We start from the raw sequence: 15,205 nt of genomic DNA on the forward strand, positions 1-15,205 counted from the left end.
CATGTGCAGACATTACAGTTTTTAAACATCAAAAATCATATCTTTTTTCTAGAAAAACATGTAATAAAGAATCACATAAAATTTACAATTTCAACCATCAAATATATATTTATCATTTATGATATTATCACTCAAGCCAAAAGTACCAAACTGTAATATTTAGAATGTAATTGCAAAAAATAAAATTACAGCCAAGGAGAGTTATAAATAGGAGTAAATACAGACTTTACATTGAGATACTTCTCCATTGCCTGAAGCCCGCTATCCTTGCCAAAACCACTCATTTTGTGCCCACCACAAGGCACGTTAAGATCAGTAATGAAGAAACAATTGACCCAAATTATGCCGGCACGAACTGACCTGCTAACCCGATTAGCTACATTCAGGTCATTCGTTAGTATTCCCGCAGCTAATCCATACCTCGTGTTGTTCGCCTTCTCGATCGCTTCCTCAATCGTCCTGATTCAATCGCAATAAAAATGAAAATATTAATAATATTCATGATTAAATTATTATTTACGAGCTTTTATATACCAATCACCCAAGACTGAAACATAATATTTTAATCATTTCTTTCATTTGAGCCACCTCCTAAATCCAGTCATGAAGTCTTTAAGTGAAAGTTTTGAGAGAAAAGAAAATCCTCTATAAGTTTTTTCATCCCATCCTTTATATAGTTCGAGAGGAATACATGACGATTAAATAAGAATTTAAAGAGCGTCAATCCCAAGCTCCTATCGAACGTACTGTCCTGTGTCAGTTGGGTCAGGCTACTCCGCATGACGACGTATGGACATTGACATGCCTCGAGGCGAATTATGCGTTAAGATTGACTGGGTCGGCAATTCGCTTAGGTCGAACTGGATAGGGGCATGTTGCCTCTATCCCAATGGCGATGTGATGTATGTCGATACGAGATGCGCCGGTTTGGTCCCGTGGGTTCACCCGGTCGTCGTGAGTGTACATTATAGCTTGAAATTAGGGTTATGGTACTTACTTGAACTTCATGACGCATATCACCGGGCCGAAGATTTCATCTTTAGCTATGGACAAATCCTCCTAAGAAAAAATAATTAAACCAATTTTAATAAGAATAATAAATTATAATTAAATAAATATTTTATTAACAAGTAGAGAGACATTCTTACCTTGACATCAGTAAAGATTGTGGGCTCTATGTAGTACCCTTTCTCACCTACAGCTTTTCCTCCTGTTAATAGTGTGGCTCCCTCTCTCTTCCCTGCCTCTATATACCTAAGAACCTTCTCAAATTGTTCCTTATCAACCTACAAATTCAAGTTTTGTAAAGATTTATAATATTTGTAATTGCATCCTAGGTCATTTTAAGGGTTGGAATGCAATTACTATATTCTATCATATCTTTAATAAGTGTTGGTATAATTCTGATTGATTACATTACATGTGATGTTCATATGCATGCGGACTCCGTGTACAACAGTGTCATACAATGCATTCGGATTACGTCCGTAATATTCTCTCCATTGTTCGAGGGCAAATATCTTTTTTTTTTTTTGTTATTTCATTGAATTTATTTTAAAAATTTTAGTATATTGTTTCATGGAAAAATTAGGGTTCCAATTTCTTCACAATCAAACTATAGCTAAATCAACAAATGATGACAATATGATGTAGCCAATTATTTTAAGAAAATTATTTTTCTCACATCGTTGTAAGGGCCGTAAAGAGTTAGGCTCGTTTGAAATTAATTCTGTTCAAAATAAACTCGCGTTAGAAATTCTCCAATTCGACTCGTTTAAATTAACTTGAAAAATAAATGTAGAGGGTTGAATTCAAACTTGTATCATGAAAAGCATAGAACCACTTGAAAACATCAACTACGGTGATTTAAACTTACATATAAATATATAAAACATCTTTTGTATAAATAATAAATGTAATTTCCTTATGTTGAACTAAAACGAGCCGAACACGACCGAACAAAAGAATGTTCGTGTTCGGCTTGTTTATAATTCGATCTACTCGTGTTCAACTCGCTTACTTAACAAACGATTCAAACACAAGCTACTTAATGAGTCAAACATGAGCTGTTCGCGAACAATAAGCTTCTTAGACACCCCTATTTACACTCGTCTCATACAGACCCTAATTATTTTTTCTTGAATACACTAAAAATATTCTTTTGTAATAATTTAATATAAGGAAATATACTAAAATAAATAAATAGCACATACCTGAGGCCCTTGATGAACCTGAGGATCAAATGGGTCTCCAATAACCCAATCTTTTACATTCTCAATCAACTTCTTCAAAAATTCATCATATATCCCTTCTTGCACATAAACCCTAGATCCTGCAACACACATTTCTCCCTGCAAATATGTTTTTTCAACTAATTATAAACTTATAACAATAATAATAGAAGGTCATTAACATAAAAAATCCTTTCTTCAATTGAATGAGAAATAGTATAATGTAATTTATAATATTAAAATGTAAATAAAAGAGTAGTTAGGTACCTTATTGAAAAAACCACCCTGCCAAGCAATCTGCACAGACATATTAATATCAGCATCATTAAAGACAATTAATGGACATTTTCCCCCTAATTCTAATGAAACTGTCTTCAGATTGCTTGCTGCTGCTGCTCCCATCACTAATTTCCCAACCTCTGTAGATCCTGTGAAGCTCACCTGAAAAAGAGTTGATTAAAACATTAATTATAATAAAATACATTTTACATTTGGGGCAATTACAAACAAACCACCCGAAACTTGTTATTTACAAATCAACCACCCTCTTTCATCCATTTTTCAAATTCTCACTCGAACATCGAAATTCATGGTAAGAACCCAACGTCACATCTTTCATTTTTATCAAATTCTCAATGCATATATGCATCGGTGATTGGTTTGTAAATATCAATGTTTCGGGTGGTCTATATGTAATTATTCATTTAAAATTTAAATAAAAAATAGAAAAGAATTTATATTACAGCATCAACATCCATATGAGAAGTTATAGCAGCTCCAGCAGTAGGGCCATAGCCAGTGATAACATTGATAACCCCATCAGGAATACCAGCCTACAATTAACAGAATATAATCCTACTTTTTATCATGTAATTAAAAGAAGATTTACATTTACATTTACATTTACATACATACCACTCAATTCCTATGTATTTACATATCTAACAGCCAAATTTTAACTTCTACATTCAACATTTTTCCTATGCATGAAAGGTCGCATTTCACCGTTTTAGAAGTTAAAAAAGTGGTATTTTCGAATGTAATATGAATGATTTGGGTGGTATAAATGCAAAAAAGCAAAGCTTAGGTGTGAAATATGTAATATGAAATGATAATGCAAAAAAGCAAAGCTTAGGTGTGAAATATGTAGATACATAGGAATTGGTTGGCATGTTTGTAAATACCCCATAAACAAATTATGACTGACAATCATATAAGGTGCATTTACATTCATAATACACAATTCTTACCTATTCACATGTCTCGCACCTAAGCTTTCATATTTACACAGATAACCCTCAAATCTTTAATATTAAATCAAAAATAAAACTATTACCACTTTTTAAAAGTGAAATCGACTTTTCAAGCATAGGTTTAAAACGCCAAAAGTTTAGATCTGAGATATGTAAATACATAAAAGTTGCATGCTACATATGTAAATTTCCCATCATATAATTGTAACCAATCACTGCAATCACCTCCTTCGTCAAGTGGGCAAGATATAAAGCTGATAGCGGTGATTGTTCCGCCGGCTTAACGATCATAGTGCACCCGGCGGCGAGCGTTGGAGCGATCTTAACGGCGAAAAATAGAGTAGGAAAATTCCAAGGGATGATGTGGCCAACTACTCCAATGGGCTCCTTAAGCGTGTAAGCTTGGAACTCACCGCTACATTTGTGAGTCTCACCATTAATTTTATCTGCAGCGCCTCCATAATACCTCAAAGAATCGGCTGCAAATTTAATGTCGAAGGCTTTGGTTACATGCACGAGCTTTCCGGAATCAATCGAGTCGAGCATAGCGAGTTCTTCTCCGTGTTGCTCGATCAAGTCCGCCAACTTCAACATTATCATTCCCCTATTCTGCTCGTGAAAAGCCCGTTGTCTATGAATAGTTCGGGTTTGGTATGATAAGTAGATTGAATACAACTTTTGCAATGATGAAATTAGTTGAAATTGTAGACATTCTTTAGGGGCCATTTGGCATTTCCATATATATAGCACACAATTCGTATGTATTTACAAATCACACTTAAACATTCATATTTGCGTCAAAAATATATAGCACTCAAATCCTTAAAATCAAGTCAAATATATCACTTTTATCATTTTCTAAAAGCAAAATGCACTTTTTCATGCATAGGTTTAAAGCACCAAAGTATTATATATGTAAAATTGAAAGTTTAGGTGTGCGATATGCAAATACATAAGAATGGTGTGTTAAATATGTTTTAAGTACAAAACACATAATTCTTATGTATTTTAAAATCGAATACCTAACCTTTTATATTTTCATTTATCACACTTTGGTGTCATAAACCGACACGTGAAAAGATGTATTTCCATTTTAAAAAGCAAGTAAAAGTGATATTTTGTTATGAGTCATTAAAGATTTGATCTTTATGCATGTAAATATGGATGTGTCGGCCTTAGATATGTAAATATATAAAAATTGTGTGTTATGTATGTAAATGCCCCTTCTTTTGATCAAGTAAGCGCTCGAACCAGACACCTTGGGAATCTTTGATCTGTTTCCGATTACGCATTAGAGCACGAGAGAGAGCGAGAGAAATCTTACAAAGCCAGACATGCGAGGCCAGCTGCCATGATCAAAAGCTTCCCTCGCCGCCTTAACAGCGAGGTCAACGTCCTCCTTATCACCTTCAGCCACCTCTGTTATCACATCTCCTGTTCGAGGATCTCTTGTTTCAAATTTCTTACCTGAGTAAAATATAAATTATATCATAAATTAACTATAATTAAAAAATAAAGAGAGAGAGAGAGATTCTACCAGGATTTTCTTATAAAAAATTCATAAGAAATATCAAAGTGCCTATCCTTTGCATTAAAATATTAAATTCAGAGGGGCCAATTGCTATCAAGATAGCTATGGTTAAAATGCTCATTGTCATGGCTGCAAAAACAATTGGATACTCATCAAGTAGACGTTAACAAATAACAATGCTTTCTTATATGAAGATTTATCTGAAAAAAGTATAGAGGTAGTTAGAATGATATAGAATAAGGAATAATAGCTTGAGTCATACTCCACCACCTATAGAGGTACTTAGATAATATGAAGTAATTTGTAACCAAGCATTATGTACTGAGGTGAATGGAATGAATCATTGATTGGAGCCATTATACTTTGTCTTTATGGTATCAGAGCAGTGCCCAAGGAATTTTGGGCATCTCCCTCGATCCAATCTCCTCCTCCGATCAAGAGCTCGGAAGATGTCAAAGTCATTCGACCCGGTTCCATATGTAGCTGGCAACTCGATCCTCCTCAAGAAGCATTAAGCAAGGAATTTTGGGCACCTTCTTGATCGAGCTCCGGTGATGTCGAAGGGTATAGTTACATAGGCGGTGGTGATCTGATTCTCCTCATGAGTAAGAATTCATCTACTCTCTTCCCCCCTTTCTCTCAATCCCACCCAATCCAAAAATCCTCAACCCTTTCCACTGAAATGTCTACTTCTCCCCAATCCGAAACTCAGGACTCCCCATTCCTGGATTTATTGTTGACCGCCGTCATATCTCCCACATTAAAGTTCTTCTTACACAACTTGCATCATTTTACGCAAAAACTTCTATCCTCCAACAACCATCTCATTTGGAGAGCTCAAATCTTCAAAGCATTCAAGAATAATGGCTTCATCGAGTTCCTACAATGCAGCATCCCTTGTTCGCTGAAACTCCTTCCCTCCACCGACGATATTCCAATGCCTAATGCCCACTATACTAGTTGGATTCTCATAGATCAAAACTTAATGGTGGTTTTTTTTTCAATTATATCTCTGACGATCTTGTCTTATGTACTCCACCTGCCCACCACTGCCGAAATTTGGAATACCATAACCAAGCGCATCCAACCGACCAATCGCTCGCGACTTATTCAGTTGAAAAATGAGCTCCATAACCTCTCCATGACTACCCAAACCATGAATCAATGTCTCTCCGCTATCAAATCTTTGATTGATAATATCTCTACTGCTGGTGGAAATTTAGATGACGAGGATATCATTCTCTATAAATTGAATAGTCTTCTGGCAAACTATCAGTCATTCAAGACGGCAATCTGCACTCAATTACAACCCATCGAGTTGGACGACTTCTATGCTTGCTATGCAGTGAGGACATCAATTAAACAACGGATAAGCAAAAATTAGAGACAACCATGAATCCCCAACATGTACCGTGGAAGACAAGGTCATTCATCGCGCGAGAGAGGTGAAAAATTTTCATCACCATCAAGCCCCACCAAATCAAGCCGCACCACCTCTCGCTCCCTTGTTGTGCGTCAAATTTGCAGCAAATTCGATCACTACTCCACTCATTGCTGACATTGCTCCAACCTCGAATATGCATTTATCAACAAAATATTACAACTCGAATCATCATGGGTTTTGGATTATGAAGCTACGACACACCTCACAGCAAATTTGGCCACCGCCAAGTTCTTGCTGGGAACGGGCAACCAATTGCACTCAAACACACAGATGATGATTGACACACTTAAAATATAGTGTTTTTAGACACATTTTTATACCTATTTTTGATATATTGTGCTTTAATGAAAGATATTTGTATGTTTTTCTTTCAAGTGCAAGTAAAAAGGTGAAAAAATAATCAAATATGGAGCAAAAATACAAAAATGATGCAAAAGTATTTTGGGGCCTAAGCGCTGGTGAAACAGAGAAGACCGCGCCTAAGCGCTAAAGGCCCCGCGCTTAATTGTCAGTGACAGTTACTTGACGGGTTAATTCATTTTGCCGAATTTCGAATGGACATTTGAGACACCTATTGACTAAAATGGGTGATTATAATCACCAAGGACGAAAATATAACTAAAGTACTTATAAAAAGAGGCATCCCTTGGTAAATACATCGAATCAAGACACATTTTGAAAAGAAACCAAGACACATCTTGGAAAATTATAAAGAAGGAAATTGAGATTTTTAGAAGAGTTCTGAAAAGTTCTTGAAGAAGTTCGTGGAGAAGCTTTTGGAGAGAATTACAGACACCACAAATTTATTTTTAAATTTATTTTCCTTTTGTTTACAGTTTTAATTTGAGAGTTAAGAGTGTTGTAAGAGAGGAGATTCAAAGAAACTTAAAGAATTTGGTGGAGGATTTGAGATAAGTTTTGAGTATTTGAGATAAGTTTTTATCTTTGTTTTAAATTAGAAGCCCCACCAAATCAAGCCGCACCACCTCTCGCTCCCTTGTTGTGCGTCAAATTTGCAGCAAATTCGATCACTACTCCACTCATTGCTGACATTGCTCCAACCTCGAATATGCATTTATCAACAAAATATTACAACTCGAATCATCATGGGTTTTGGATTATGAAGCTACGACACACCTCACAGCAAATTTGGCCACCGCCAAGTTCTTGCTGGGAACGGGCAACCAATTGCACTCAAACACACAGATGATGATTGACATACTTAAAATATAGTGTTTTTAGACACAATAATTAGAAAAAACCGCATGCATTGTATGAATGAGAATGTAGTTCATATGATTGAGTGCAAATAAATAGGAAAATAATCTTTGAAGGGTGTAAAGTTAGACGACTTTAGAGTGACGGGCTAAAACCCGCAATTTGGTTTATTATTTTAAGTTTTGATATGAGATGTTAGCCCCCAAGTGGAGAGAACCAAGAAAACTCTAGAGTGAGAGCTGGTATCTTCCCTGTCTAACCGGTCTTCAGAACTATTCAAATTTTAAATTAGTCAATGTTCTTTATAGCATCTCTAGTAAGGGTAAAAAATAATATTGCTCATATTTGGCATAACACAATTTGAATACTTTCATAACAGAATTCCTATATTTATTACTGATTCATGATAAAGATAAATTTAATTTCATGCACTTCATTTACTTCTTGATTTGACCCATCTAAATGTTAAAATTTATTGTGAGGACATGTAAGAACCGGGATGGTATTGTCTCGGTCAATAATTAGAAAAAATATGCATTGTATGAATGAGAATGTAGTTCATATGATTGAGTGCAAATAAATAGGAAAATAATCTTTGAAGGGTGTAAAGTTAGACGACTTTAGAGTGACGGGCTAAAACCCGCAATTTGGTTTATTATTTTAAGTTTTGATATGAGATGTTAGCCCCCAAGTGGAGAGAACCAAGAAAACTCTAGAGTGAGAGCTGGTATCTTCCCTGTCTAACCGGTCTTCAGAACTATTCAAATTTTAAATTAGTCAATGTTCTTTATAGCATCTCTAGTAAGGGTAAAAAATAATATTGCTCATATTTGGCATAACACAATTTGAATACTTTCATAACAGAATTCCTATATTTATTACTGATTCATGATAAAGATAAAGATATTTCGTATTCAGTGTTCTTCTTTTACATAAACTCAAGTTATTTTTAATAAGTTTTTATTTCATTTTCAAACATTACAAATACCAAAAAGAGTTTAAATTTCATTCATGTGATAAAAATTATAATTTAAATATTTATCTTTTTAAAGTAGAAAGTTTGTTACTTTAATTATCGCATACTGTGAACAATCATTGTGGGTTCGATATTCGGGGCTTAATCAAAAAGTCCAATATTATTTGATAACGATACGTATATTTACGTAGTATCTCAATATATATTAAGTTAAAAAGTTAAATTCTTATTTTCTTCAGGATCAAGTTTTTTGTACTGTTGCAAAGTCAGGAAAGATAAGTAAAAAATATAATCAAATACATTGTTATATTGTTGCATATAAACAATCGGGATCAATGATATTCTTCCTGCGCCAACTCGCATCCTTTGCCTCCCCTCTATATGGCATGTATCATCTCTCTCTCATAATTTTCTCTCTATTCATAAACTAATTGCTAATAATAATGTGGAAATTCTCTTTGATTGTTCTGATTTTATCTTTGATCCGCATACCCAACAAATCTTACTTCGTAGATATATTTCAAAAGTACTATACTCCATCCCTACGTCTCCACTCAACCACTACAGTCGCTCATCAAGCATTGGGTACCTCCATGCAAACTTCCACTCTTTGGCACAAACGCTCAAACATCCTCATTCAGATATCCTCCACAATATGTCAAAAGTCTAACCAACACTTGACATCAAATATTCAATATCCCTATGTAATGGTTGCAAATGTAATAAAATTCATAAGAAAACTTTTCCTTCCCGTTCTTTGCGCATGTATTTACCTTTACAAATTATACACTCAGATGTATGAGGTTCATCCCCAATCTTGTCAAATTAAGGTTTTCGCTATTAAGAAGTTTTTATTGATGACTAATCTAAATTTTGTTGGCTATATCCCATGAAGTGTAAATCTGAACATTCTCACATAAGCAAAGTGTTTCATCACCTAATTAAGAACCAATTTAACACCATCATAAAATCTTCAGATTTGATAGTGATGGCCAATATTAAAACTTCACCCTCAAACAAGCTTTCACCCAACAAAATATAATGCACCAATTCTCATGTTCGTATACTACTCAACAAAGCTTGCACCGATTTTCGAAATCACTATAACACTTCTGCAAGATACCTCCCTCCCACACAAATGTTGGCTTGAAGCTCTACTTACAAGTGTCTAACTCATCAACAGCATGCCCTCCAAAAATACCCAATGGATTATACCATAAGAACTCCTTGATAAAAAGCCACCTACATACTCACACCTAAGGGTATTTGGATGCCCATCTCCCCATAAAGTTACTCCTCACTCCGCTCCACGTTTCTTTGTCGGATACTCTCCACTCCATAAAGGATTCAAATGTTTTAATCCTCGCACATCTAAAATCCTAATTTCACGCCAAGTTGTTTTTCATGTGAAACAACATTTCTTCACCATACCATCAACTATCCCGTTATACCAACAAAGACATCTCATCCCAATCCTCTCATACTCATCCTTTTTCAGTTATCCAACCAAAAACCACCACCATGGAGCCCTCTTAAAATCCTGCACCGAACATCCAAAGCAACTCCACCTCACCAACCGGCCAACCTACCCCCCTCCCAACTCGTCTACCTCCAAATAATCCTGCACCCATTGATCCGTCGATGGCCACTACACATCCCATGATTAGTCAAGCTAAAACCGGTAAACTCAAACCAATCCAACGACTTAACATTCTACATACAATCTTGACCTTCTTGGATCCTACTTCGTATACGCAAGCCATAAAATTTGAACAATAGAGAAAAACCATGAGTGAAGAATTTCATGCTCTTCAAGGCCAAGGAACATGGAAACTTGTTCCTTCCTTTCTCAATCATTTGGTCTTGGAATATCACTGGACATATTGTACAAATCACCATTCGGATGGCTCGGTCACTCAGCACAAAACAAGGTTAGTCACGCAAGGCTTCAACCACGAATACAACATCAACTGCCATGAAACTTTTAGTCCATTTACAAAAATAATAGCCTCTAACAGTGGCCTTCAATTGTAACTGGTCAATTCATCAATTTGATGTCTCCAATGCATTCTTACATGGTACCCTTCACGACACAAACTACATGAGATGACCACCTGATTTTACGGATCTACAACTTCCGCAACACGTGTCTCCTCAAAAATGCTCCATATGGACTCAGACCGTCCCTTGAGAGTGGCTTACTACCATCTCCAACTTCTTGATCTTATTAAGTTTTACCATAAGCCGAGCCGATCCATCCTTGCTCATCCACTGAAAATCTGCATATACATTTTTCCTTATATATGTAGATGCCATCCTCATCACAGGAGATTGTATGTAGGCCATCAAGAAACTTACTAGCAAGCTATCCAATCGCTTTGAAATTAAACAACTCGACGAGGTACACAGATTTCTCGATATTGAAGCTCTAGGATAAAAAACTTTGAGTTCTTGAGCCAACAAACCTACCTTACCAACATTCTTCATGAGACAACCATGACGGGCTTTAAACATGCATCTACGCCCTTTCAAGCAAGAAGATAGATATTCCAGACAACAGACCGCCCATGGATAATCCCACGAAATATCGACGAGCCATCAATGCCCTACAGTATCTTACGATCACTCGACCGGATATTTCCTTCAACAAAATCTACTAGCACATGCATCAGTTTACCATTCATCATTATCAACTACTTAAACACCTCCTCAGATACTTACAGGGCACTCTCACTTCGGGCATACTCATCAAACATTGTGACCTATGTCTGCAAATCTTTTCGGATGTTGATTGGGCAGGTGACTTGGTAAATCAAAAATCTACAACCGGCTTTTGTTCTCTACTTGGCTTAACTCCTATCCATGGACAGTGAAGAAATAACAAACAGTCGCTCGGTCCTCTACAGAGGCAGAATACATCGCCCTCACTTTTGCCACTGGAGACATTATATGGCTTCTCCGTCTTCTAAAGGAACTTGGAGTGGACCAACTTCAACCTACGAAACTCTTCTATGACAATGTTTTTGCCATGTTTATAGCTAACAATCCCGAATTTCACGTTATAACCAAACATATCAAGATCAACTACCATTTCATTCAAGATCATCTCCACCAAGGTTAGCTAGCAATTCACTACATCTCTACCCATGATCAACCGGGTAATATCTTCACTAAACCTCTTGCCAAGCAGAACTTTCAATACTTCAAGTCCAAGCTTCAATTCTTCCCAATAACCATCAGCTTGAAGGGGGATCATAGCCATAACAAAATTAATTATATACAATAAGGAATAATAGCTTGAGACACTCTCCACTACTTAGGGGTGGTTAAGTAATATGAAGTAATTTGTAACCTAACTTTATTTACTGAGGTGAATGGAATGAATTATTGATTGGAGCCATTATACTTTGTCTTTAGAAACAAGTAGCCAGAAAAAAATAAACATGTATGTAAACTCAATGAATCATAGTATCGTCAAGTAAGCATCTCACCAACAATACTGTAGATTATCACGAGTCATAATCCGCTATGCTTTTATGCATTCTACATCTAACTACTCTCTATTTACTTGAGTAAAATGTTATAATTTTATTGCTCTTTAAGTTTATGTCGATGAAATAGTTATCATAGGCCCTGTGACGATACCCATCGTCTCTTAAAGACCTTTTTACACGAACCTCAATTATTAAAGATCTGGCTCAAAACTACCTCGACAATGAGTCTGCCATCACACCTATGGATACAACCAATCACCTCAATCCTGAAGACGAGCTTCCACCAAAAAAGTCTGCATTTCAATGATTGGTGGGATGCCTTATTCGACTGACCTCATCTAGACCAAACATTACTAACTCAAATCCAGACTTGCACGAGAATTTTCATCTTTGTCAACTCCTCACAACAATTGAATACATTTTATAATGTCGACTGATCTCTTTCCCCGAAACAAAGGTAATATGTCATTAGAACCAACATTTGTTGGGTAAAGAATTTAGTATTCATTTTCATTTAGGGATTTCCTTAATGTTTAGAGTTTCGAATTTAGAGATTCCCCAATTTCATGAAAAGCAAAAAAATAAAACACATTCTCCAAATCATCAGCTACAAAACATAGGCAACCGCAGTTAATAAGACAGTGCGGCTTGAGACAGCTACTAAACTGCTTCGCCATCCCAACTTCCACCCCAAATCCAATCTTTTCCGCCGCACAATCCCTCATACACATTGCCACTAATATTACTTTTCACAGACGAACCAAACATATTGAGATCAAATCCAACTTAATCTGAATTCATCACAACTTGCATTGATTCCATAATGCTCAATAATGCAAATGCATTGATTCCATGGCCGTTTCTTTCATTTATTTGTGCCCTTAAGGTATTCCTAATGCAGCCTTCTCCTACACCCTTTTGGCAATGCATAGGCTAATAAAACTGCACAGTAATATCCAGAAAAACAAAAATTAAAAAAAATGGGTTTCAGCTTTTTCTACATTTGTTTCCCGTGACCAGGAATTTAATAAATTAAGAAAAAAATAATAATAATCTGATGCCATGCATGATGAGATAATAGTAAGTTTCTCAAATAAATAAATAAATCACTGCTTGATAAATCTCAGATCAAATTCATGCTTGGTTAGATTTAAAAGCTTAAAACCCCCAAAATTTTCAGACTAAGGTAATAAAAAAATCAAAATTTTGGTTTAATTTTGATTTACTAAAACCCTGTAACCTCAGTTAGAGAGATTCATCCTCTCTCTCTCTCTCTCTCTCTCTCTCTCTCTCTCTCTCTCTCTATATATATATATATATATATATGCATAAATTTAAGCAAAAAATATTTCTGAAAAATCAAAACTTCTCATGTAAAATACCTATGAATCTATAGAAAGAGACAGCAGAAACTTAAAGAAAATATTTTATAAGAAATATTTCGATAAAAATTTTCATAAACATAAAGAAGAACAGAAAGAAAAAAAAAAGTCAAATCTTTATATATAAAAAGAAGAAGAAAGGGTTACCGGAGATGGAATCAATGAAGGCGCCATTGATGAAGAGCTTAGTGAACTTAATCTCTGGCATCTTCAGCACCGAGCTCCCATTGGAGGCCATGGCGGAAGCTTTCTCTCTCTTTCTCTTTCTAAAGGCGTGGCCTTGGATTCCATGATGCCATGCTTATCTATAAGAATAAAAAAAAAGTCCCATTGGAGGCCATGGCGGAAGCTTTCTCTCTCTCTCTTTCTAAAGGCGTGGCCTTGGATTCCTGAACTAAGTTTTTTTCTTAGAAGTGGAGGCACAGCATGATGCCATGCTTATCTATAAGAATAAAAAAAATATATGAGAAAGTTAGCAAAAGAGTTTTTAGTTTTTAGTTAATTCAATTTTAAATGAAAATTGTAGTTATCTAGAATTTAAAAAATATGAGAAGGTAACAAAAGAGTTCTTAGTTTTTAATTAATTTAATTTTAAATGAATAAATTAGTTAATTAATCTTGATTTAACCCTTATCATAAAATAATCTCTTATTTATAAGGGACGGGTATAATATATGAAATTATGTGTTTGTTCCTGCTTTAATAAAGGGTGTTATAGAATAATTTATGGATTTTAAATGTAAAGCCTACGACTCGGTTGGTTGCCCACTGACTCTTTTAGTCAAAGTTTGGCGGGCTTGGATTCAATAAGACCCGCTTGTCCACCTATGTTGAGTTGAGATTATCGATCAACCTTTCACTGACTATAGGTCAACAGCACTGACTCGATTGACTTGACTTTGTTAATCGACTGATCCAGTCTGACTATGAGTCGTTGATCTCTGGTGAAGGGCTTCTGTTGAGTGTCGACTGAGCAATGTTAGGCTATCGGACAGATGGTGGATTACTGCAACATGATAAAAAGACCATTTCCAAGTAATGAGAGTCGAATTGATGATTTGAATTTTTGGTGACATTGTTACATCACGATTTCTAATAAGAAACTGTTGAAGTATCTATGGGATAACTTTTGATGTTGAGAAGCCGAGTCTCTCCTCAAGTTAGAGCACGGACCATCTAAAAGTCCTTTGCCTTGAGGCTTGCCAGAGCATTTATGATGACTAATAATTAAGCTCACGATGTTGTCAACAAAGATTGTAGTCATTCACCATTAGTGATTGTTATAGCTAGATTATTATTCCCAGCCAAAATATTGAAATTCAATTAAGATTTTGTAACACCATCTTCTTTATATTTATAGAAAAGTGAAATTTTATATATAGAAATATATATTAGATTATTTTAATTGAGGAAAAAATATTATATCTATGGTTTATATATATATATGAATATAAATAATGATGTAAATCACACCTCACTATATCAAGAGCTTATTCCATCAAGTTATCGTACACAAATTTATTTTTGGAGTCCAGTGAACACTAGTCACGTGTTTAGTGGGCCCCATTATAAGACTTATGATTGGGCAAGTTTTATGGAGGAGTGAGGTGGACAAAATGCCCTCTGAATTATGGACGTAAATTTTATGTCAGATATTCTAATGGAATAATATTTCA

The 15,205-nt window shown here is 35.4% G+C and overlaps 1 protein-coding gene across 3 annotated transcripts; it reads right to left on the reverse strand.

The window, feature by feature from the left end:
• Positions 1-65: 65 nt before the first annotated feature.
• Positions 66-13,811, reverse strand: LOC110019344 (aldehyde dehydrogenase family 2 member C4-like). 3 transcript variants are annotated; one of them, XM_020716977.1, is made up of 9 exons: positions 13,677-13,811; positions 4,809-4,951; positions 3,710-4,093; positions 2,975-3,064; positions 2,499-2,672; positions 2,214-2,351; positions 1,149-1,286; positions 998-1,059; positions 66-459 (listed from the first exon to the last, which is right to left on the reverse strand). In XM_020716977.1, the coding sequence occupies exons 1-9, from the start codon at positions 13,765-13,767 to the stop codon at positions 186-188; spliced, it is 1,494 nt and encodes a 497-aa protein (XP_020572636.1). In that variant the 5' UTR covers positions 13,768-13,811; the 3' UTR covers positions 66-185. The 3 variants fall into 3 exon arrangements, with proteins under 3 accessions (XP_020572636.1, XP_020572638.1, XP_020572637.1); XM_020716979.1 differs by lacking the exon at positions 3,710-4,093; XM_020716978.1 differs by lacking the exon at positions 13,677-13,811 and having other exon boundaries at positions 3,710-4,115; positions 4,809-4,915.
• Positions 13,812-15,205: the final 1,394 nt, after the last annotated feature.

Source organism: Phalaenopsis equestris, unplaced genomic scaffold (assembly GCF_001263595.1).
Source record: "Phalaenopsis equestris unplaced genomic scaffold, ASM126359v1 Scaffold000054, whole genome shotgun sequence".
Lineage (NCBI taxonomy): Eukaryota > Viridiplantae > Streptophyta > Magnoliopsida > Asparagales > Orchidaceae > Phalaenopsis > Phalaenopsis equestris.

Coding starts and splice junctions, on each gene's coding strand:
- LOC110019344 (XM_020716977.1), bottom strand. CDS start 13,767: ATGGCCTCCAATGGGAGCTCGGTGCTGAAGATGCCAGAGATTAAGTTC. Junction 1,287..2,213: donor AGGTTCATCAAGGGCCTCAG/GTATGTGCTATT, acceptor TTGAATTTGTAG/GTTGATAAGGAACAATTTGA. Junction 1,060..1,148: donor CAATCTTTACTGATGTCAAG/GTAAGAATGTCT, acceptor ATTTTTTCTTAG/GAGGATTTGTCCATAGCTAA.